Raw genomic sequence first — 23,625 nt, 5'->3', positions numbered from 1 at the left:
TCTGGTGGTTTGTAAGTAAAAAAGGAAAAAAAAATGGAAAGATACAAGGGGGTAGGAAATTATCGGGCCTTTTCGGGTATGGAAGTTGCTCTCGCCCTTCCTTTAAAAAGTAGTTTATTTACATATTGTTGTGTCGCGTCGAATCCTTCCTGTTATTTCCCTTTCTTTCTTCTCTGTGAAGTAGTGTCTCCACACTAAGCCGTTTCTCCCTTCATATTATTATTTGCTGTGGAAGGAACTGCCGGCTGTGTGCGAGAGTTTAGGCGGCCCGCGGTACAAAAACACAAACTAACTAGTAGTTGGGCACTTATGCGCCGCTTAGCTACCGCTTGTTGCCTCTCGTGTCACTTTGGCCGCTCGCAGCTCACGTCTGAACGTTTCATTCATATCACCCCGTTAGCTCTACTTGCATCACAGAGCGACAAGCCCGGGTACTCCAATGACGATGCATTAGGAGCCGAAGATCCCTTTAGGGCTGTTGGGGATGCGATGAAGGACCAACAACGGCAGCTTGAGAAGAATGAGGGGGGAGAGGGAGCACTACCTGATGATATCGACCCAACGGCATCGGCTCTTAACCGCCGCCGCAACCGCCGTAAGCGCACAGTTGATACCATATTGGGTGATGTCCTGCATGATGCGCTGCGGTTGCGGGATATGGGGCACAAACCAACCGCTGACTTTGTGTACAAACGCACGCAGGAGCGCATGTACGAGGAGGAGTACGGGCATAAACCGCCGAGTAAATCGGAAAACGCAGCCAAATACGTGCCGTTCCCTCCCGACTTTGGCCTACGGCGCCTGGTTCCGCTAGAAATGGACGATCCATGGCCTCAGCGGGCCATAACTCAGGAGAATCCTGTTTGGACTCGTCGTCAAGTTGAAGAAGATCGAGCGGCTACGGGGGGTGCAGGTTTGCGTGAGTGGGAGGCTAAGACATTTGGGCCCCGTGAGGGATTTGATTCCACTGGGGAGTTAACTGACGCAATGGACGAACTCGCCTATTGGGAGGAGTGCTTTCTGCGCTTCATTCGGGAGGCACCACTGCCGCAGCGGCGAACGTTACCGCTTCTGCACGAGCATTACAGGTACTTAACACACCGCCTCATTCGGGCTGAGCGCCATTATATAGCAACGCGGGATGTGGTTCTGCTGAAGTGCCATGCATCTCCATCAGTATACAAAATGAGTGAAGATGTCGTAAACCGAGTCCGTGCGCTTTACTCGGAGACGCATCGCTCGCTTTCGAGCCCCAACTATGATCCGGTGCGCATGAAGAAGTCTGTTACCGGCCCTTTACTACAGATGAGTGAGGCTGAGTTTGAGGAATGGAAGAATGTGCAGAAGCATCGGAGGAATCGTTTTTTGTCAGAGATTCTTTAGGTGACGAAACCAAGTACTCATTATCGCTCCACATCTGCCTTTCTTTTTTACCCCCTCACCTCACAAAAATCTGTATCATTCGTTCTTGTGTTATCATTGAAGGAACGCTTTTTGTAGGGCTTTGCTGCATACATTTTCTCTCCAACAAACCAATTAACACATCCCCCCTTCCTTCGATGTTTCAACGCACACCCCCACAATCACGCAGCTGTCTTTAGCAACAATGAGGCGGGTCATGTCCCCTCGTGTGATGTGTGAAGTAAAGTTTGGGAGTCGACCCGCACCGCTTGCCTGTAGTCGGATGTTTTTTATTCCTCCTCAACTTGCGAAGTTGATCGTTACCTCTGGTTTACTTATAGTTAAGGCCTTCCTTGTTGCACATCAGCAGGAGGCTAAGAGGTTGCGTGAGGAGGAGGAGAAGGAGGGCCATTCAGCTACGAATGCTCAGGTGGGGACAGGTAGTGCAGCCCTTATGACATCTTCAGAAGCATTGCAGATTCTTGGACTACAACCGAATATGTCCATTCCATTGACAGCGGAATCGGATCGGCAGCTGGCCACAGTGCGATTCGAGCATTTGTTCGCCATTGCGACACGATGCAAAAATGTGTTTCTTCAGGGGAAATTGAGCGGGGCTTACAGAGAGTGTGTAGACCCCGAGTGGGATTTGAAGGATGAAGTGAAAGATAGCCATGGTAATTCTAGGGGAAATGACGCGATGTGGTAAGGTGACACGCCCAATCAATTTTCGATTAATATCAAGACAGGGGAGATGATTACCACGCTGGGTGCAGTAAACTGCCGAAGTTTCTACCGGTGTTTTTTTTATGTTTGGCGTCCTTCCTTTTCATAGTCCTTGTCGAATACGCTGCTGTTTCACACCCGTGAAGTTGAGATAATGCGCAAGAGATTGAAATGAGCAACTCACTTGTTGTGGGGTTACAACGCCTCACTAATCACATTAATTTGGATAGCAGCGTGACCGCATTCGTCCAAGTTAAGACGATATGCACGACGCACGAGTTTCAAAGCGTCAATCAAGCCACGCGTTAGTAGTCGTCCGGTTATCCTGCTGATTATTATTTTCTTCCTGTTGTTTACCTTTGTGTGGGGTGACATTTTATCATTTCATACATTTTTTTTTTCCGCTGGCTCCCACTACTTTACCGATGAGACGCTCTGTTGTTGCTCAAGGGTTTTCTTCTTTCTTCACTTCCCACCTTTCTAATAATTATTGTTTTGGTGATTATCCCATTGCAGTGATGGGCAGCGTGGGACAGGCTATTCTTATCGCCCTTGCTTCAGCGTCCGACCCGGACCCTGGTGTGCGTCACCGTGGTGAGGCGCAGTTGCTGGAGCTCAAAGCGAATCCTCATTCCTTCTTTACAAGCTGCGCTGAGCTTTTGGTGGATGCAAACGTTCCGGTTCGTGGGCGACAACTCGTGGGATTCATGCTTAAGAACAGTCTTTCGCATCCGTGTTGTGTTCAGAATCCTGGGCTGCAGAACTCTGTGATGACCCAAGCTGTGGTGGACGCAGATTTTAGTATTCGCTCCGTCGCGTGCACCATCATTAGTTGTGCGGTGCGGGATGGACACTGGCCTGTGGACCCTGTGGTGAAAGTGCTTACCGAAATTATTACCACGCGGAGGGGCGATATCTCAGCGTTGCACGGGGCGATGCGTGCTCTTTCTCAGATTGTTGATGACTGCGTCCAGTTGCTTGACATGCGGCGGCTGACAGGAGCTGTGGTTGAAGCTATTTTACCTTTTCTCCAGGCACCAGTCGCTCCAGGTCGCGAAGGAGAGGAAGTGCAACTTGGCGCGTTGGAGGCAATGGCTATTCTGTTGGAACAGGCCGGTATGGAAGTCAATAATGTCTCGTACGCTAGTCTGCAACCTCATGCCCTCACGGTATTGGAGAGCTGCCTCCACAATTTGCAGAACCCGCCTTCCGATCGGCTGGCGACGAGATGTGTCAAGTGCCTTGTTCTGGTGCTTTGCTTCCATGAGGCCATTCCGGATCATTTGTTCCACAACTTAGCGAATCTCATGTCTCTGATGATGACTTCAGTTGAGGGGCGCGGTGAAGAGATCCGTATTGAAGCGACGGAGTTCTGGCGTGGCTGTCTGTGCTTTCCACGCTTTGCAACACTCATTGAACCTATGCTTGACAGTCTTATACCCGTGTTGATTCACTCGATGGTGTACTCTGAAATGGAAATTGGTATGCTGCAGGCGAACGCCGAGGATTGGAATGTCCCCGACAAAATTGACGAAATCAGACCACGACATTACCAGGCCCGTGTGAATGACACGGCTGCCGATGAAGATGAAGACGGCGGTGACGGTGACGGTGACGAAGTGGAAGAGTGGAATTTACGACGTGTCTCAGCACTGACACTCGACACTATTGCTGAATACTACGGCGAGAGGATCGTTTTTACTGTACTAACCTCTATAGACGATATGATGCAACCCAGCAAACCTTGGCAGCTGTTGGAGGCGGCCATTTTGGCCCTGGGCGCAATCATGGACGGCTGCTTCAGTTTCATGACGCCGTACCTCAAGGATATCAGCGATCGCTTGCTTCAGCTTCTTCGAGATCCATCCGCCCATTTCCTTGTTGTAAGCATATCGCTATGGACTGGGACGCAGATCGGTCAGTATTTTGTGTCTGATGCCGAAATACTGAAAAATTTCTTGACGTGCGTATTGCAAAGGATGCAGAGCCCATCCAAACTTGTCCAAGAGTCGGCCACTGCCGCCCTCCAGAAGATCATCAACCTCTGTGATGATGGGCAGCTGAGCAATGAGGTACCCGTGATTGTTGGAACCATTGCCCAGTGCCTGCGGGGCTACCAGTTGAAGAACCGTGTGTTGCTTTTGGAGACACTTGAGACGGTGTGCGATGTGTTAGAGGAACCACTACGATCGAGCCCGGACTCCGTGGAGGCACTTATGGGACCACTCGGCGCTATTTGGAGTGAGACTTCCAACGATAGCCCGCTTATATTTTCCTTTTTCAGCTGCATGTCGGGTGTGTGTCGGGCGATAGGTCCATCCATTCAACCTGCCTTGGCGAGGGAGGTCTTCGAGCGTTCCTACCAAATGTTACTGCTCCACGTACAGAAGCGTGCCGAAGCTAAGCAGTTAGGCGAAGACCCACCGGAGTACGAGTTTCTAGTGACCTCGGGCGATCTTCTTTCCGGGTTGTTTGATGCCTTGGGTGGGACGCTGGAGCCACTGGTTGAACAGTGCAACCCAGCACTGATCTCCACAGTGCTACAAATGACACTTAACGAAGATATTGAGGTTCGCCGGAGTGGCTTCTCACTGCTCGGTGATGTGGCCAAGAACGTTCCCGTCCTAGTGCAGCAGCGATTAGGTGATGTCGTCAAATCTGCCATGGATAATCTCGCAGATTTCAGTGACAACACTAGCAGCGTAGCGAGCAATGTGGCATGGTGCCTGTGTAACTTGTTGGAGAACCAAATGGATGTCAACGGTGTCCAGATGTTGGATGTGACAAATGGTCTTCCGCAGTTGTTTGCAGCAATTGCTCACATCCTTGGTGGTCGTTCCCTCACTGCAGATATGCGCAATATGGTGGAGAATATGTGCGTCTGCCTTGGATACATGCTGTACACAAATCCCGAGGTTGAATCAATCTCCGGATGCCCACTGGAGCTCTTCGCCGAGCGATTCTGCATGTACATGCGTAATGTGAAGGATGGTCCCCACACGGAGGCAGCTTTGAAGGGGTTCATCGGCGCAACGCGTCAAAAGGTTCCGTTTGTGGTGGGGCTCCTCCACCTCTTCTTCGACCTCGCCATCTCCGTGGCATCATCCAGTGCGGAGCTGAAGGGATCCATCTTAGAGTTATTGAATGCGGCAAAGGCACACAACCCTTCCTTGTGGCAGGAGAAAATGTTGCAGTACAGCGAACAGCTTCGTGTGCGTCTCTATCATGTCTATGGTATCCAGTAAACAAAGGAATGGAATGTTGCACAGTGGAAGTAGCAAGTGCAAAGAGAGGTACAGGACACTAGGGAAAGAATGAAATGGGAATGAATGGGTGGTGGGGTGTACGGATTGTTAAGGCAAATAAACGTTTAAACAATAAGGAGCACCACGCCCAGTGTTTTACAACCGAATGAAGGATGATGGAACCTCTGGTGTGGGCGGGTAGAGGAGAAGTAAGTGGCGAGCAGGTAAACAAACGATGATGTACGTGTTTGAGTAATGCGTCGGTAAGTGGAGTCGATGGAGACTTAATATTAAAATGATTAGGAGGAAAAGGAGGGGGTGTGGATTTAAAGGAAAGATCACAGAGAGAAGATTGGAGAGCTGTGTTTATTTGTGCTATCAAGATATGATCAGCTACTTTTTATGCCTGTATTTATCTTTCAAGCGGTTTGCTCCTCACCCGCACACCTAAAATATTTCACAATATAAACGTATGAAACACACGCTTTTAAAAAATTTCTTTATTTGCACCTGTGATTCGTCCTTGTCTTTTATCGATTCAGCTGTCTTCTCCGCTCTTGTTTATTTATTTTTGGAACTGTTGGTTCAGAGCGTCGCCTTGGACCACGCTTTAACGGTTTTAATGAATTAGCTATACACAGGAGTCGTTAATTAGACCAGCGGCACTGGAGTGAACATAGCAGTAGCAATGTTAAGATTCCAAAGGATGGGAAAGTTAGCGTTGGCGCTGTTGCGATGCGAAGGATTTTGAGGTTCTTGCTGCATCCTATCACCCGCAATCCGCTTTCTCACATCGGTGATTCAAAGTTTGTTGTGCCCACTTTTTTTTTCATTTTAAAATCACAGTATAACGTTATGCAGATGTCTGTCTGTCCGTCTCACGCCCGGAGCACATGTACAACACATAATGTATTTAAAATTTGTAAGGTACACAATGCGAGTGATTTGTCGTACCATTATGTGAGGCAATGACAAATTTATGATTTCCTCTTGTTTTACCTGTACCTCTGGCACACTTGTCGTTTTGCAGGTATGCTGCTTTTGTAGTGTTGTAGAAACTGAGCCATATTCTGACTCTTTTGCGTTTATTGTCAAAAAATTCCTCATCTTCGGAAAAAGAGTTCAAATTTACTGTTCTTTCTAGTGCGTATTGGTGTCTTTTCCAACCTCCCTTTTTTTTTTTTGAAAAAAAAATTACTTTTAGAGTATTTAGTATTAGGTGACGATTGAGTTCAAGAAAGACAAAGGAAACGAGGTGACAAGAGGTGTTGGAAGCAGGAATATCCAAAAGAAAACGCAAATATGAAGCTCATTACACGGAACAATTTTGAAGAAGTTTACCCCGAATTTGTGGCTGCTCTTCAGGGTGCCTCATACATTGCCGTTGACATGGAGTTCACGGGCATTGATCGGAGAGCCACAACAAACTTCCTACGACCACCAGAGGAAGCATTCGAAGACAAGATAGCGGCCGCTCGTCACTTTTCTGTAGTTCAGATTGGCTTCAGTATTTTTCGGGGTACTGAACTCCTGTCTCCTCAAAGCGGGCGGGACTCCAGGGGTGCCACCGGTGACCCGTCTGCTTCAAGCGCATACAAGGAAACGATGTTGAAGGAATTGCGGTTGTTCCGCCCGCAGGACAGTGATGTCCAAGGGTTGGTTGAGGTTTTGGAATCTATGGCAAATAAGGGGCGGGTGGACCCTAAGGATATTTCCAAAATGGAGGATTTGCGAAAGAAAATCAGGCAGAGGTGCTCGCAAACCAGCGCAGGCACCATATACGATGAGTTGAGTGCATACGATGCGCTTGATGAAGTGGATAAGGCGATTGATCTTGCTACTCGCTGGGAAAAACGACTGACCTCCCCCAGGCGTCAGTTATGGGCACGCAGCTACTCCTTTTACTTGCTTCCCGCTGCTTGGTTGGATGATCAAGATCCCGAGTTGGTACTGTCGACGAAAACGATGGAGTTCCTGCGGAGCAATAATATGGATTTAAACATGTGGATCTCCGAGGGGTTGTCCGTCGTTCCATTCGAACCATACGCGAGGGCGCGAAGGGCTGATCGCATTGCAGCTGAGCTATCGGATCCAAAAAAGGAGATGGATGCGAAGTTGGTTGCTCTGAGGCAGTGGATGCAGGGGGTTACGGATTGTGACACACGGGATCACTTGCTCGGTGAGTTTAACGAAATTGAGAATTTTGCTCGCAACGGTGAACTACACGAGAGCTTGGAAGTGTGCTTACCTCACCTCAGCCAATCCCACCTATCTAAATTCAATGCGTTGATGCGGGATTTGGGATTGCGGGTCTCGAAGCGAATCATGAAGAAGTTACCACCGGAGGCTACGACTCATGAAACCATCTTTCGGAACCCGCGGTACTTCGGCACACGTTTGCTCTCCGCTCTCGTAACGGCCACTCGGCAGAGGCGCAAACCTCTCGTCATTCACAATGGTTTATCGGATTTGGCATTCCTTTGCTGTTTGATGCACAAAGAACCTCCGCAGAACATCGTGGAGTTTAAGCGACTTGTGCGCGAAGTGTTCCCAGTGTTCTACGATACTCGGACGTTAACATGTGCACCTTCTTTGCAAAGCATTATCGGACTCACTGGACCTCTAATGAAGACATATCTCATCCTTAGCGAGGAAAACAAGACGGTAGATATTTATCATGATGCGGCGAATAATTTTTCTACAGATGGTGGACCGAAAGAGCATGATGCAGCCTGGGATGCCTTTATGACAGGCAGTCTCTTTGCTTTCGCGCAGCAAGAGCTTGCGCAGGTGAATGCAGATTACCGCCGCCTGTGCGGCATCACTCCAGTTCATGGTTGCATATTTAGTGTGCACTTTTTGGATGACAATGAAGACTGTCTTGTCCAACCACGCTCGGCAGCAGCTTATTTACTTCACAGAAGTGATAACCGTGGCTTTCATACAGATTCCCTTCGTGACAAATTTGGCACCCTCGTTAAATGCGTTACTTTCATGTATAATGGGGATGACTGCCTCGTCACAATTTCGGATGCTGCGGTGTCAAAAAGAATGTTATCTCAGATTGAGCAGATATTGCATAGCTGGGCACAGGCACAGGGTTATTCTGTAACTGCACTAGATGTGGAGGGTCAGATGAACAGGCATCGGATCAAACATTTGACTGAGAAGTAGCATTAGTGCTTGCGCCAACTCCTATGGAGATGCTCATTTGTACACAATCCTCTCTTTTTTTTTTTTCCTCTTCTTCTTCTTTTCCTCACTCCCTTTTCTTTTTGTTTTTTAATTGTACTGTAGCGCGTTGGGAAGTTCAGATAACCCCCCAAAAAAGTACATGTATGAATGCACATAAGTGGAGGCTCCGGTGTTGATGTTGTTTCCGTTGGTGTGTTGTTTTCGCATTATATTATTATTACTATATTGTTATGGTGCTTCCTTCTCGAATATTCTTTTTTTTCTGTTCTTCACCCACTCGCTTCATATGATATACGCGCGTACAGGAAAAAAAAAAAAGTCACAAACACAAATCGCATGTTTATATGTTTACACATATAATACGTCTTGTAGTCAAATAGATGGAGTACATTCCCGCTTTTACACCTCTTCTTTTTCTTTTTCTTTTTCTTTTTCTTCCCTTTCCTTTTCGTGTCTGCGTGTGCGTGTTTTCTTGCAGCCCCTTTTGGCATGACGTTTGGTGATTTTTTTTTCTTTTCTTCCCCGTCCCCCAGCTGTTGTCTTTTCTCTCTCCCTCTCCCTCTCCCTCTCTCTTTCTTTTTGTTTTGCTTAAAAATTATGTGTTCAATTCCGAGCGTTTGGGCGCATATATATATTTTTTCCACCCTTCTATTTCTCGTTTCTTAATTTTTTAAATTGTTATTGTTGTTGTTTGTGTAAACAATTTTCTTACCTTTTTTTATTTCTATTCCGCCTTGTGCCATATAACTGTGCGTGTGCAGACCTGACAATTAACCGAGTTTGGTTTGCCTGATGAAGGCGATGATTTTTTTTTTTTCTGTTGTTGTTGTTTTTTCCACCAAATGATGAAAGGGGAAAAAAAAGAACAGAAAAGGGCAGTTGCCCGCATATTGGAAGTGGGTTGTTGGAAGTTGAAAGACAAAAACAAAATGTAGTGAAATATATTTAGTGCTCACAGTGAGAGAAACATGGGGACATGTGCGTGGTGGGGCGGGGGAAGAGGGGAAGGGAAAGTGGGGAAGCGTTTCAAATCAATTTTGGTATATTTGTATGTTTTTTTTAAATATTTCTTTTATATATTTTTAAAAATATATATATATATTATTTTCTATACTATTTTTCTACGTTCCACAAAAGGGGCTTGGAGGAAAATAAACATCGGCACGAACGTATATATTATCATCATTATTATTATTGTTGTTGTTGTCGCCGTGATATATAATGACGGAAAAGTTAAAGTAGCTAGATATAAGGAAAGGAAGAAGGTGAAATGAAGGGAAAGGGAATGTAAAGAGAAAAAAAAAGGAAAGGTGAAGTGGAGGAGAGTGGGATAGATGACAATTGAGAAAAAAGAACGGAAATAAAAGGAATCGGAAAGGGGAATATTCGATTTGAAACAGGCGCCGAGATGTCAGTGGGGAGGGTGGAAAATTTCGTGCGCATATTTAAATAAGCGTGCAGGTATACGTGGTGCTGTGTAGTTTAATGAGTCTAAAGCCGCGCTATCTTCCTTTTGCTTCGTTTTATGCCATCATCATCATCATTATTATTATCATCATTTTGTAGCGGCTCTGACAACCTTTTCTTCCGCCTCACCTCAATAATAACAATCCTTCATGATTATAATTATTTCAATGGCTGGATTTTGTATGCTCTTTCTTACGACGCACTACATTCATCAGATATCCCATTTATTCCGTTCGCTCTCCCCCTGCGGTTCTCACTTCTCCTTTGAAATTGATAGCATTGACAAACTCCGTGGCATCAAACAACGAAGGAGAAGGAAAGGAAAGGGGGAACAAAAGTAAGGTAAGATCACTTGTAACCGACTTGTGCGACGTTTTCAGAGAGAGAAAGAGAGAGAGAGAGATAGAGAGAGAACACGACATGTCGTCAAATTGTATTCGCAACACCGCCTATCCATTCGAGATCAGTCCAGATATGTACAAGGAGCAGCGCCAGCGCCTTGCTGCATCGATGCAGACATGCATGGATGACACACACGCCGCTTTCCTTCAAGGGAGTTCGGAGGTTCCGGTAAACTCCACTGATGTGAACCATCTCTTTTGGCAGGAGAGTTATTTCGCTTACCTATTCGGTTGTGACATTCCTGATTGTTTCGGTGCTGTTCTTACTGATGGCACTGGAATTCTTTTCATTCCCCGCCTCCCGGCATCATACGCGGTTTGGATGGGTGAGTTGCCCACTCCCGCAAGCGTCAAGGAGGCGACGGGCGTGGAGGAGGTTTACTACACGGATGAGATTAATGAAACATTCGCTGCGAAGGGTGTGGCTACGGTTGAGGTGATGAAGGGGGTAAACAGCGACAGTGGCCTCAATGTGCTGACGGCTCAACTTCCCCAACCTTCGAAGTTGAATACATCTACTGACTTTCTTTTTGATACATTAAGTCGGCAACGCTGCTACAAGACGGATTTAGAAATCGACCTTCTGCGGTATGTGTGTCGTGTTTCCAGCGATGCTCACATTCATGTGATGCAACAGTGCAAGCCCGGTATGTCCCAGCACCAACTCGAATCCACCTTTTTGCATCATGTTTATTACCACGGCGGTTGCAGGAAGGTGGCGTATACGTGCATCTGCGCTACGGGACACTACGGCGCAGTGCTGCATTACCCAAATAACGACGCACCCATTGAGGATGGCTCTATGGCCCTGCTAGATATGGGAGGCCATTACATGGGATATGCAAGTGACATTACTTGCTCCTTTCCCGTGAACGGTAAGTTTACCTCTGACCAAGTGATGATATACAATGCCGTTCTGGACGCGCACGACTCAGTGATGAAGAGTCTCAGACCCGGTACAAACTGGGTGGATATGCACAAGTTGGCGTTGCGTGTCATGTGCAAGCACTTGCTGCGTGCTGGTTTACTCATGGGAGATGTAGACACCATAATGCAAAAGCGTATTATGGGTCTCTTCCAACCTCATGGGCTGGGGCATTTGCTCGGCATGGATGTGCACGATGTAGGGGGCTACTTGGAAGATTGTCCCAAGCGCCCTGTCGAGAGCGACTGCTGTAAGTTGAGAACGGCACGGGTGCTGGAGAAGGGAATGTGCCTCACTGTGGAACCCGGTTGTTATATTAATCGTTCGCTTCTTACCGATGCCTTCGTCAACCCTGAAATGAAACCTCACCTCCATGAGGAAGGGCTCCGGAAGCTGTGGAACTTTGGTGGCGTGCGCATTGAGAGCGATGTGGTAATTACCGAAACAGGTGTCGTAAACCTTACGGTCGTCCCGCGAACAGTGGAGGAGATTGAACGCACAATGGCTGGTGTGCCATTCGTCGGTGAACCAGTGGTGTTTGTTAACCAAAAAAATGCCCCTTGAAAGAAAAGATGAGTGGAATTGCTCCTCCCCCCCCTTTTCTTTCCAGTACGTCATCTGATTTTCGCTGCTTCCAGCTATCCTCCAACCGTGTATACGTTATCTACTATCCGCGTGTGCACATTTATGCTCAGAAGCACGTGCAGAGTTTGAATTTATTATTCTGTACCGTATATGGCTTTCAGCTGTTCCACTTGAATGTTGAGGGTAGCAGAGTAGGGAATGGCGGGGTGGATTAATTGAATATGTACCCAGAAAAGCATCAGTACATCATCTTTGATGGCAGGAAGGTGGCTTCCTCCCGCTTCAGAGAAGTAATAGTGAGGAGGTGCTTGCTCCTGTCCGTTTAAGCGCTCTTGTTTGTTTCTTTCATATTGTATTAAACTTACTTTTTCTTTTGTCTGTTTGCTCCCCCGGAGAAGCAGAGAGACCGCGTTTATTTTCCCCTCTTTCAGGTGAGAGAAGAGGGAAATGTGTAGCGGACACTTGGTTTGTGGGCCCAAGTATTTGTGTGGGGAAATGAATGATAGTCATCTGTTGTGTGGTGATAACAGATTGTGTGAGTGGTGAAACTTCCACATATCTGTTCAATCTGCTCACCAGTAATACTGGTTTGTGTGTTGTTTTTCCATCCTCTTTACAGTTGATGTCGTTTTCGAGAGTGGGATGTGTTTGGTCGTCGAGTGTGTATTTATGGGGGTTTGGGTATCCCCTCCATTATGCTGAACTCAAAAACACGTTCCTCTCAGTTGCCGTTATTCATAACAACGTGCTGCACTTTGTCTCGCTTTTTTGTTTTGTACCATACATGATTGCGTATTTGATTATCTATGTTTTTATCATATGTGTTGTTTGGCTATTGGTCGCTTCTTACTTTCACCCCACATGTAGCTTCTAATGAAGAAGGCAAAAAAACAAGAGCCTGGTGGAAGGGGCATTCTGAAACACAGTTCGTCACCGGCTGGTAGTGAATCAAAGATGGCTTGGAAGTGCGCTACAGCCGTCTTGGATAAGGGTTCGGATATTGCCGATATCTTTGGTGTAATTAAAGATAAAAAACTGCAGTCTAGTGCCCAACCGGCGCGTGGCACGGTAAAGGGACAGTCACGGCTCACTACCTCCGATGGTCTTTATCGTGCGCCAGAGAAGACGTTGGAGCTGAGCGATGCAGATTTCTTTAACGTGTCCTCACAGCCAAAGGAAAAGAAGGGTAGAAATAAGAAGACGGGAAAAGGTGGCGACCCACTGGCTGATTGTGAAGTACCGGAAACATTGCTCAGGCGGGAAGGTGTTGACCGCATCATTACCGTAGAGGAGCTGCGGAAAATTACATCATCAAACCCCAATGCGGGGACAACTCCAAATTGCCCCTTTGATTGTGACTGCTGTTTTTAAGACTTTCTCTGGGTAAAAAGGGTGTTTGTGTGTGGCGGAGGCAGGGGGTGAAGAACTGCAGGTGTAAACCACAAGTCCCTTTTTTGTTTTATTTTGGTCGTTTAACTGGAATGTGTACACGTTTATACCTGAGTGGTGTGTGGTAACGTCTCGACTATGCGGTTCGTGGGCTAGCACGTCTCACCACCTGGTAAAAATCTGTGGCGCTGCGGCTAACGGCACCGGTGGCGGTGGATTTGGGGGTGGAGTTTTCAAAAGTGGAAAACATTCGCCGGTGGTGCCGATAACACCTATGTTTCATTATTATGGCGTGTCCCGTTAGTGTATTAGTTGCTTGGGTCGATTTTATTCTCCCCTGTACCTTATTTCCTTCCCCCTTTTATTTTTTGACACTACCTTTCCTTTTTTTTTTTCACTATGTGTGCTCTTCGTTGCGGTGTACTTGCAACGAAGCCCAATATATCAGTGGCGATCGTGGAGGAGTTAGGGAGAGTCCTACACCGCAGCGAAAGCGTTTTGTGCGCGTGCGTGTGCGTCTGTGTCTTCACGTCAGTGAGAGCATTTCCCCCTTCACAACGGCTCGTCCCATTTTCCTTTTACTATCATTCACGATTGCAGTGTTTCCTCGTGTGGAATGGATGTGCATTCCCCGTTACGATGTGCCCCTGCCCGTCGCTCACTTAAGTTCCCCGTGGGAGAACAATCACGGAATTTTCTGGCCTTCGATCCGTCAATCAGCAAACATGACCGCATGATTTTCCATATGGGGGTCCTTGCTCACGCCGAGTCACTCATTGATTCGGATATTTTGCCGTGCTTCACCGTGCCGGTGTACTTACCAGGGAATTACACAGAGTTACGGGTGATTACAGACAGACGTCATCCGGCATTCGGGCAAATTGGTCTCTTTGCGAAGAGGACGATTCCAGCGAATTTTGTTGTCACGCCCTACAGCGGTTATGTGGAGATTTTTGGGACTTCATGCAGCTCGAGAACATATACCATGGGTTACGGATCACTCAGTGATGATTACGCACTGGATGCGGAGTTTGCTGGAAATTATGGTCGGTTTGCGAACGATCCGAGAGGGATGGAGGGCGTTACGGCAAACATTAGTGCGGAGAGCCGCTTCACCGCACGTGGGGAGACATACACTGCTCTTGTCAGCAGACGAATCATTAATAAGGGGGAGGAAATTCTTATGTCGTATGGGAAGGCTCACAACTTGACGCACAGCCCGTGGACGGGGATCAAAGGTGAGTTGTTGACACGATATCGCGTGAGAAGTCCCATGCCATTTCAATTTCGGGGTGTAACGAGGCTTGAGGGCAAGCACAACGACAGCAATATTAGTGTTGACAATCGCGGGGGAAACTCGAGGATTGTGGGAGTATTGTCAGCTAACAGCTTGCAACCCTGCTGCAGCAACCAAAATAGAGTAACCAGTGGAGGGGTTACCGAGCGGAGCAGGAGCGGCAGTGGTCAACCAAGTACGAGTACGAGTGATACTGACGTGGAGTTGTTTTGGGAGTGCCCACAATGTGGAATGTGGAGCATCCGCAACTTTCCCACACCCCAAGTTGACTTCTGCCCGTACTGTCGCTCACCTCGGGTATATCGAACTCGGTTAGTTGCGGTTTGCTGCAGGGCGCCGCTGCCGCAAGAGGTGTTGACGGGCCCCACGTTACCGACCGAACCCGTTACTTCGCAGCGTGAAACCATCAGTTCCACAGACGCACAAAATATTGCAGATGGCACTGTTGGTTCCAGTCCCGAGGCTAACTCTCACTGTTCTCATTTGTCCGTGCAGTCCAAGGACATACATAACGAGGACAACATCCGCGGCAGTCAAAGCAAGAGTTCAAGTGGAAGTGGAAGCACACAAGCTTCTTCAACCACGCTGTTTACATCTCATCCCATAAATTGGCCCCTGAACGTTCCGTTCTTACCGTGGCAGGTTTGGGATGCGGCGGTGCCGCTTACGACGATCGGCAGACACTCCAAATTTGACACCCATAATGACATATTTTTGTATACAGTGAATACGCTAGCGGAACAGGAGGCCGATCAACCGTTGTCAGACGAAATGCACCAAAGTGACAATAATTGTGGTGGTAGTTCCTTGCAAAACGAGCGCAACGAGGATGATGAGGATGGTGCAGAGGAGGAACCCCACGAAACGCGCGGAAAGAAGCGACCTCGGAGAGGTCGCCAGCCCCGGGTCCGGCGAAAGAAGGAAGAATTGTGGGTAAAAGAGGACCAAAACATTAGTGATCCGCACGTGCCCGGGAAATATGATATCGCCAAGCGCTGTGGTACAGTTGGTAGTTCCCCCGCTGCCGAGCGGGGGTTCTGTACCGATTACTTCTTCCTGTTGTCAGACTCACTGATTTGTAGTGGTAGTGGGGACGATGACGCGAATGCACTTCGAGCAGTACGGAGTTTGTTGAGTGACGTCACACGTCGGGTATTCGCCGGTAAGACGTACCGCAGCGGCGATGTTGTTGCATCCGTTGGCGGGTTGATTCAACTGGTGCACGACACGAGGAGGAGGCCCGACGGGTCCGTGATGCGAATTCCTATGAAGTACTTCATACCAAAGAGGGTGCGTGATGAGCTCAGCAGCAACCATGAGGGGGTTGGCGCCGAAGCGGCGGTTGAACGCATGGCGTTGGTGGATCTTCTAAGGCTGTTTGAGAGCCTTGCGCTAGTGGTTACAAATGAATTAATGTTTTGTCCCTGTATCGCCTTGCCGGACAGAGGTGATTGCGGAAGTACAAGCACTTCTGTCATAACTTTCAGCGGGAGCGAGGTCGGAGCCAATGCGCGAGATCCCTCACTAACGTCTCAACGGGTACTTGAGTTGTGCAATCTGCAATTTGTGCTCACAGTAGATGCACTCGGCTGCCCATACATTGCTGCAGTTGCAACGAAGGATATTAACACATTCGATCCATTTTTGGCTCGCATAGGCTAATAATAGTGCAAAATGGTGGGTGACAGATCGAGGACTACGTGGTAAATAAGGGGTACAGACGAGGGTTGGAAAGAGCGGGAGGACATACCATCACGTCATGGATATTTTTCCTCTTTTTCTTCCGGCCGTTATTTGTTGTGATGCCATAAATGAATCTTTGCCCGTTGCTTCACCGTCTAAACCCGGCTGTTTACATGATGTTAGCACTGCTCTGCCTCAACGGCACGCCGTGCCGCACCAGTTCCCCTTTTTTTCTTTGCTTCTTCGCTTTGAACTATTTATTTCTGTTTGTTCGGGTTGCAATTGTTAGTAGTCTTTTGGATTTGAGAGGGAAGGGGGGGGGGACAATCAGCGGCAGAGTGGAAGAAGAGGTAAAAACATATTTAGGCATCAACGGCAACACCTACACTAACACTAAAAGGTGTGCTTGTGCGTGTCCGTGTGTGTGGACTCCAATGAGTGGTGACAGCGAGCCACCGCCACAGCTTCCGGTTGGAGACCATGGTTACCTCGCCTGCCGCCGGTGCCGCTTAATTATCACAGAGCAGCAGTTTCTTCATGAGGGCTGTCAGGTATGCGGGACGGGGCCGGTCAGTCGTGAGGAGCTTTTGGATGTCGCCACGGCGGAGTTCTCGAATTTTATAGGTCTCATTGCGCCGGAGAAGTCGTGGGTTGGTCGGCTAATCAACCGAACAAACTGCCCGAACGGAGTGTTTGCCACTGAGTTGTGCGATGAAGACGAAAGCGGTGAGGAGGACGAGGAGGTTGAAGAAAACGACGTATATGATGAGGATGAGGATGGTGACAGTGGAAATGATGTTGACAATACTAATGGTGATGGGATGCCTGGCGAGGATAAACTAGGACCAGTCATGACGGACGAGGAACTGCTGTTGGCGATGAGTGGTGCATGATCGAGTACACAGGGGTTAGGGCAGGAAAGATGCCTTAGAGTGGGAAGATGGTAAAAACAAAAAGAAAACGGTAGCTCGTTGACAAGGCATGGTGGAGAGGCACGGAATGGCCGGGAATCATGTGCATGTTGTGGTTTTGCGCTGGCAGTGTGTTTTCATTACAATTATGTCTTGCATCCGAAGGTTATGCGCTTCCTTGCTCGTTGTTCTATACACCCGTCTCTTTTTATGTTTTTACTAGACACCTGTTGTTTTATTTTTGTATTAGGCAGAATATGTCTTCATTCATTTCGTTTTCCACCATTTTCAATTTGTTGTCCATTGTTTCACTTGAAGATAGGGCAGAGATAAGAAAGAACAAAAGTGACTAACGTCATCGGAAGGCCAGATAGGGGTTTGATATACCCAAGGCTAGGGGAAAAGCAAGAACTGGTTAAAAGAAGACCGAGTAGAAGGAGGGAACCCAATTGAGACGGGTGTGGGAGAATTTATTATTGTTGGGGTTTAGAAAATAATTGCAAAGATGACTAACGCGCAGAGTCCTGTTCTTCTTCCCTCGCAGTTCATGCCGCAGAAGGAGGACACGAGAAGCACGGACGCGTACGAGGAGCTTGTCGCCAATTACATTTCATTGAAAGCTAAAATGAACCCACTGCTTGCGTCGCAAGTGGAAACCATACGTTTTAGCGAGGTTGTGGATCTTAGGCGGAATTATATCGGTGCCGTTGGGCTTCAGGCTGTGACGAGCCTCCTTGTGAAGAACGACAAGTTGAAGGAGCTCATTGTTCCTTGCAGTGGTCTCAACAATGACTCTGTTGCTTTCTTCTGTCGGGCAATGATTAAGCATCGGAGTCTAGAAAAACTCGATTTTTCAGGTAACACTATTTCTCTCACTGCCGGATTGGCGGTCCTTTCACTGCTGCAACATAACCCTGGTGTTGTACATGCCGACCTGAGCAACACACAGGTACCTGAAGGAGTTATGAAGAAGATTGAGAAGGCTCTTGAACGAAATAGACTGTGTGAGACGGCAGGTAATGCCTCAGGTAAAGAGGTGGCCACTCGCGAGGAGTGTGCTGAGGGGCGGTGCGCAATTGAAGCATTCAGGGTGGACGCTGAAGGGAATAGGATCACTGGCACTGTTGTTGAAGAGGAACCGGCAACAAGTACTTTTGCTTCAACAATGCGGGAGACGGTGCGCAAGGCTGATTGGATGCAGAAGGAAACGGTTGCACTAGATCGGCTTTCCACCTTTACAAAGTCGGTGGTTGCTTCAGGTAACAAGTTTGTTCCCTTTCCCCACATCGAATCCGGGTGGCGGTTGTTGGAGGTGGCCATCCTGGCTCCACCATTCATATTCCATTCGGAAACAGAGCTGCTCCTCAACCGGGTGTTTCCTCTGTTGAATGAGGAATTCGTTGGAAGCAGGGTCCATCTTATTCCCTTATTTAGCCCCCCAGAGGAGCCGGCCGGCGTGTGCCTGAAGAATCTACGTTTCGCCATTCAGGTGGATGTTTTGCGTGACGTTGAGAAGTCTCGATTCTTGACTCTTGAACTTATAGGAGACCGTGAAGGAGACTATCGCGCCATGACGGCGAACGACATGTTGAACCGTCAGAGTTTGGGCGCACCCTACCGACTCAGGTCCATGAGTTCACAAGTGGTTCCCTCCGAAAGTCCTCAAGCTCCACCACTTCAGCCAGTTTTACATGCCGCACACAGACGAGCTATGGAGGTCTCCAGTTGGCGTATAATAGCCACGCGGAAGGGAACCCGCAAGCTTGGAATTCCACCCTCATTGGCGCCGCTACTGACGGAGGAACCCCCTATTGAGCACCCAGACTATCTTCAACGGCAGGTACGCCGTACGTGCACTGTGGCTGCAAAAGAAGTGTGCCCATCACAGTTAATTTGTTGCGATGCTGCCGTAAAGGAGAAGAAGTGGCAGGAGCACCAGGTATTCAAACAGTACGTTGTTGAGGGAGCAGATGCACCAGAGCTCGTGATACCTGACTACAACGCTGAGTTTGACCGGTGTGGTGCAGACGGCCAGGTCCACCTTAAGCATTTGGAAGAGTTCTGTCAAGCCGTGTATGAGCGGATACAACGCGTGATGTCGGCCCACTTTCCACCGGTTAAGGAAGGACACCCTTCGTACTTCTATGGATCGGCCGAGAAGGAAAAGGTGTTACAAAAACTAAAACAATATCACGAATGGTTACACACACTTCTCTTCTCGCGCCTTCACTGTCATTTGGTGAAAAAGAATATCACCAACCGATTGGACCTGTACGTTATTGCGCCGCCTAGCAGAAATTCTCTGTTGTTGCATAGTGCAGACATCAGTGCAGTCAGTGAACTCATTTCATCATTCACGTGGGGACTACTGACGAAAAGCGCGCAGAAATGCCGTGTAGCGTACCACACGACGCACTCTGCTCTGCTGACAGAGGAGCCCACAGAGCTCCGCAATATTATATGTACCATTATTCACCAGTTGTATCCTAATCAGGAGGTGTATCGATCAGCGATCGGTGAGGTGGACTTGGGTCGGCTTCAAAAACTGTTTTTGGATACCATAACAGAAAAGGGAAAGATGGCTGAGCAACTTAACGGCAACGGCGATGCTAAGTCCGATGGAAATGAAAAAGTTATTACTGTTGTTATTCTAGATGGAATAGATAATGTCATTGCGCCCGTAGAACCGTGCACGGCACTAAGGATGTGCGAGAAAACTGGGAAAGACGTTTGGGAAGCGCCAGCTCTACGACCTGGTGCTTTCGCTTGTTTGCCGTATTGTTTGTCCCGCAACGTACGACTGGTGTTGGGATGTGAGACGGATTCCACACTGTACAAACAATTGCAAACACGTGGCAAAGACAGCGTAGAGTTCCTCCCAGTGGGTAACATGACGCCTAATGATTTTGATGATATGCTTCGACCTGAGGTCATGGGAAGAATTGGTGTGACCCTGTCGGACGATGACTTTATGTTGATTCGTCAGAAGGAGCAAGCACTGTGCCCAGAGTATGTTTTACAGGTTGTAGATGTGCTACGCAGTTTTAATGAGGCACCTGGTCTGGGGACACATGCAATAAAGGTTTCACTACCCGGCACAGTTGATGGTATGGTGCAACAGGTCTATGACAAACTGAACGATAGCTTTGGCACGGCCCTTATCCGAAAGTGCACGCGTTTGCTCGTTTGTTCCCGATGGGGTATTCATGAACCCCAACTGCGTGCCATGTTACAGTTGACCTGCACGCGTTTTAACCGCTTAATTCGCATGATGAGGCCCTTGATTTACAGTGGCACAGTATGTAACATTGGAACAGAAGGTGGAAACGCTCTTAACGTTCGTGTCTGTATACGGTCACGCGCATTCCGCGAGCTGATTAAACGCGAAGATGTTCTGGAGGAGGGAAGCGAGAGCGATTACAAGGTGTGGCACGGTATGCTGTTGCGTTGTTATCATGATGTGGTGCACGAGGTTCTTGGGCGTGAGAAAGGGGAGGTGCTTCTTGGACTATCATCAACAAATCCGTTCGAGCGAACGGCGGTAAAGGAACTACCGTACCACGCTGTGGAGGCGCAGGAAGCTCACGTCATACACCGCGTCGTGCTAACCATGCCCTATTTGATGGTTGTATACCGTAATTCACTCGGTTACCATCTGGTAAGGGAGCTCATCAGTGCCTTTAATTCCTTCCATGAGTCCTATGAAGTTGGTGAATATACATTCGACGAAGATGTTGATGTAACCACCCGCCAGAAACCAACATCAATTCTTCGTCTACGCGACTACATATACTTTTTGCGGCAGCATAACTCAAAATTAACCAAGTATCCACACCTGGTGGTTGGGACAGCGATTGAAAGTGGAAACCGGTACCCATACGTTTCAATGGATGCGAGAGCGTACGTTACTCAAATGCTAACCATCACCTGCCCACTCCGCCAGCGCCGCCTATCGTTTTTCACCACTATGGCCCTTTCAGCGAAAAAACAAATTCATCAGAGGACGATTACCGCTTGCTGTATTCCCTCACGCGGTAAACGTATTATCACCGCTAGTGCCGATCGCAGTATCTGCGCGGTACATCCTGTTACGGGTGCTGTAGAAGTGCAGGTGAGGCGCTCGCCGTCTGCTGTGGAAAGTTTATTGTGGTGCGAAACGGGAGCTTACCACGCCACAGTTTGTCACGACCGTACGTTACTAATCTATGACAGTGCGGAGATGAACATCGTCTCCCGGTGCGATGGCGGCACTTTTGGAGCACCTCTGACTTCTGTGGCCTTCTCTGCCCGTGGCCGTTTCTACTTAGTAACCACTGAGGATCTCTACCTTCGCGCTTACGACACAGAAAAAACTTCTGTTGTACTGGATGTGGATCAGCGCCATTTCTTGGAAAAATGCGAGATGGCAGACATCAACAGGATACGAGGCTTCACTACCGTGTTGCCGCATAGGTCTGAGGACGAAATATTCTACAGTGTTTGTCACAATGTTGTAATAATGTGGCAATTGAGTACTGCACGCAATGCCTTCGAAAAGGAGAGAACCTTTAGCCTTCCCTTCAGCGTAGAATCCGGAAAGATGATTCGCTCCTGTACCCACTTTCTTCTTTACCCAGCACCATTCCCTCCAACAGCCAGCGGACATTTGCCACCACCCCGGCAACTGCGGTTGTGCGATGTGGAAGCGGGGCGGGAAGTGGCCGTATTGGTGAGCTCTTGCAATCACGTAGTGTACCAACTCTCCTCAAATGAGCGGATGGTGGCGGCCGGCCTTGAAGATGGATCCGTTGCAGTCTACCGTCTTCCGTGGTCACGGATACGACAAGTTGGAGATGCGGCTGTGGATGTTCTCGCGGTGACGCCAACAAATCACTTCAGCGCATTCCGCTATTCCGCTTTACCCACTGTGAGCGGGTTACGCTTCAAGTGGGGTGACGATGGCATTTTCGCCTTGGGCAACGACAAGCAGTTGAAGTTTTGGGTGCTTCCAAGGAAGCATATGCCCTTTCCCGTGCCTGACGATGACACTGTAGATGAAATGCAAGGAGAGAGCATTGAACTAATGGAAGAAGAACCTGAAGATGAGGTCATAGAAGGCGTGGCTGATGCTGAGTTTGTTCATGAATGTGAAATTACTGCTTGGGATGTGGCTACAGAGCCTAGCGATAAGGCCGCGGCGGTGGTAATTGGTGACCCGACGGGCCGGTTAACGATGTTACGCATGTGGAGTCCGGCGACATAACGGGAACGGGAGAGTAATAATTAGAGAAAGAAAAGAAATAGAGGAAGCAGGAGGGAAAAATGGTTTGAATGGAGCTGCTAATCATGTCTTTCCTGTGGTTTCAAGGCTTCATTCCCTTCCTCGCATGGTTGTCTCTCACAGTAGATCGTGGTTCTGCCTTCGCGTAGCTTCATGTCCGGCATGAGATTGTGGGAAAAAAATAAAACGGCAAAGTTGACACACAAAAAAGCAACAACAGCAGCAATAGGGTGTTTTGGAGAAAGCAGTTCTAAGGTTCGCAGGTTTCATATTATGAGAAGCAGAACTACGTCCCAACTGTCCAATACCGATGTTTAGAAGAGTGAGGTGTGGAAACGAAAACAAAACATTGATTCAATAAAATTGGTGTAGCTGTTTTCACCATGGTGTCCACCTCTGTTTACGTAAATGGTAATCACACATATGTGCCCCATGTATATAGTGTTTCCTCCGTTCGTTTCAGGGTATATATTTGTGTGTGCTCCTGTTTTGTGCATTTGATTGTACCTTATCTGGCTCCGGTAAGTATCTTTTTTAAATTTTTTTTTTTTTCACGGCAACGCCACAATAACATGCGCGAAAGCACAGAGATGCATATATGAGATTACATATATCTTTACATACCTACGAAGATATGGTTAAAGTGTTGTCTTTGCTCCTCTCATTACTCAAGCACCCCCTCTGTTTTCGGGTGTGTATAATATTAGACACATAAACGTGTGCATGACTGTTGCCCTTTCACTGCACTTGTATATATACATGCATACATGCACATATGTTGGGTGTATTCCTTGGATGAAGAGAAGGACGTGGGGAAATGTATCACACCAACCAGCCAACTAGGTCACTGATCCTCTTCTCTTTTTCTTCTTCCTTTTCCTCTTCACTATCATTATTATGTTTGTTTTACAAGGGGAAGGTTCTCATTAAGCGGAAGATAGGGGGAACCAGACCCTCCAAGAGGAGTTGACCTGACCGTCTACGGACACACTTTCACCGTGTCAAGCACTTTAGTAATAGTACAGACGGGGGGCCCTCAACCTGACTTGGGGCACCCGTTGATTGCGACACACACACACGCACACACGCACACAAGGAGAAGTGGCGAAAGAAAAGAGGAAGCAGAGAAGGTAGAATTGG

General features: G+C 48.0%; 11 protein-coding genes across 11 annotated transcripts; all 11 read left to right on the top strand.

Moving 5' to 3' along the window:
* Window positions 1–309: 309 nt before the first annotated feature.
* TbgDal_IX8510 (hypothetical protein, conserved) lies at window positions 310–1,383 on the top strand (the record flags this gene model as incomplete). Its single annotated transcript, XM_011778739.1, has 1 exon — window positions 310–1,383. The coding sequence occupies one exon, from the start codon at window positions 310–312 to the stop codon at window positions 1,381–1,383; it is 1,074 nt and encodes a 357-aa protein (XP_011777041.1).
* Window positions 1,384–1,606: 223 nt separating this feature from the next.
* On the top strand, window positions 1,607–2,110 carry TbgDal_IX8500 (hypothetical protein, conserved; the record flags this gene model as incomplete). The annotated part of the gene is made up of 1 exon (XM_011778738.1): window positions 1,607–2,110. The coding sequence occupies one exon, from the start codon at window positions 1,607–1,609 to the stop codon at window positions 2,108–2,110; it is 504 nt and encodes a 167-aa protein (XP_011777040.1).
* A 442-nt stretch (window positions 2,111–2,552) lies between these two features.
* On the top strand, window positions 2,553–5,372 carry TbgDal_IX8490 (hypothetical protein, conserved; the record flags this gene model as incomplete). Its single annotated transcript, XM_011778737.1, has 1 exon — window positions 2,553–5,372. One exon carries the CDS (start codon window positions 2,553–2,555, stop codon window positions 5,370–5,372), a length of 2,820 nt encoding a protein of 939 aa, XP_011777039.1.
* Window positions 5,373–6,674: 1,302 nt separating this feature from the next.
* On the top strand, window positions 6,675–8,546 carry TbgDal_IX8480 (ribonuclease, putative; the record flags this gene model as incomplete). Its single annotated transcript, XM_011778736.1, has 1 exon — window positions 6,675–8,546. One exon carries the CDS (start codon window positions 6,675–6,677, stop codon window positions 8,544–8,546), a length of 1,872 nt encoding a protein of 623 aa, XP_011777038.1.
* A 196-nt stretch (window positions 8,547–8,742) lies between these two features.
* TbgDal_IX8470 (hypothetical protein, unlikely) lies at window positions 8,743–9,060 on the top strand (the record flags this gene model as incomplete). The annotated part of the gene is made up of 1 exon (XM_011778735.1): window positions 8,743–9,060. One exon carries the CDS (start codon window positions 8,743–8,745, stop codon window positions 9,058–9,060), a length of 318 nt encoding a protein of 105 aa, XP_011777037.1.
* Window positions 9,061–9,535: 475 nt separating this feature from the next.
* On the top strand, window positions 9,536–9,841 carry TbgDal_IX8460 (hypothetical protein, unlikely; the record flags this gene model as incomplete). The annotated part of the gene is made up of 1 exon (XM_011778734.1): window positions 9,536–9,841. One exon carries the CDS (start codon window positions 9,536–9,538, stop codon window positions 9,839–9,841), a length of 306 nt encoding a protein of 101 aa, XP_011777036.1.
* Window positions 9,842–10,454: 613 nt separating this feature from the next.
* On the top strand, window positions 10,455–11,924 carry TbgDal_IX8450 (aminopeptidase P, putative; the record flags this gene model as incomplete). The annotated part of the gene is made up of 1 exon (XM_011778733.1): window positions 10,455–11,924. One exon carries the CDS (start codon window positions 10,455–10,457, stop codon window positions 11,922–11,924), a length of 1,470 nt encoding a protein of 489 aa, XP_011777035.1.
* An 894-nt stretch (window positions 11,925–12,818) lies between these two features.
* On the top strand, window positions 12,819–13,316 carry TbgDal_IX8440 (hypothetical protein, conserved; the record flags this gene model as incomplete). The annotated part of the gene is made up of 1 exon (XM_011778732.1): window positions 12,819–13,316. One exon carries the CDS (start codon window positions 12,819–12,821, stop codon window positions 13,314–13,316), a length of 498 nt encoding a protein of 165 aa, XP_011777034.1.
* A 634-nt stretch (window positions 13,317–13,950) lies between these two features.
* Window positions 13,951–16,293, top strand: TbgDal_IX8430 (hypothetical protein, conserved; the record flags this gene model as incomplete). The annotated part of the gene is made up of 1 exon (XM_011778731.1): window positions 13,951–16,293. The coding sequence occupies one exon, from the start codon at window positions 13,951–13,953 to the stop codon at window positions 16,291–16,293; it is 2,343 nt and encodes a 780-aa protein (XP_011777033.1).
* Window positions 16,294–16,442: 149 nt separating this feature from the next.
* TbgDal_IX8420 (hypothetical protein, conserved) lies at window positions 16,443–17,207 on the top strand (the record flags this gene model as incomplete). Its single annotated transcript, XM_011778730.1, has 1 exon — window positions 16,443–17,207. One exon carries the CDS (start codon window positions 16,443–16,445, stop codon window positions 17,205–17,207), a length of 765 nt encoding a protein of 254 aa, XP_011777032.1.
* A 523-nt stretch (window positions 17,208–17,730) lies between these two features.
* Window positions 17,731–22,467, top strand: TbgDal_IX8410 (hypothetical protein, conserved; the record flags this gene model as incomplete). The annotated part of the gene is made up of 1 exon (XM_011778729.1): window positions 17,731–22,467. The coding sequence occupies one exon, from the start codon at window positions 17,731–17,733 to the stop codon at window positions 22,465–22,467; it is 4,737 nt and encodes a 1,578-aa protein (XP_011777031.1).
* Window positions 22,468–23,625: the final 1,158 nt, after the last annotated feature.

Source organism: Trypanosoma brucei, chromosome 9 (genome assembly GCF_000210295.1).
Source record: "Trypanosoma brucei gambiense DAL972 chromosome 9, complete sequence".
Classification (NCBI taxonomy): Eukaryota; Euglenozoa; class Kinetoplastea; order Trypanosomatida; family Trypanosomatidae; genus Trypanosoma; species Trypanosoma brucei.
The sequence above is the reverse complement of the archived record's forward strand: the minus strand, read 5'-3'. Positions and strand labels throughout refer to the sequence as shown.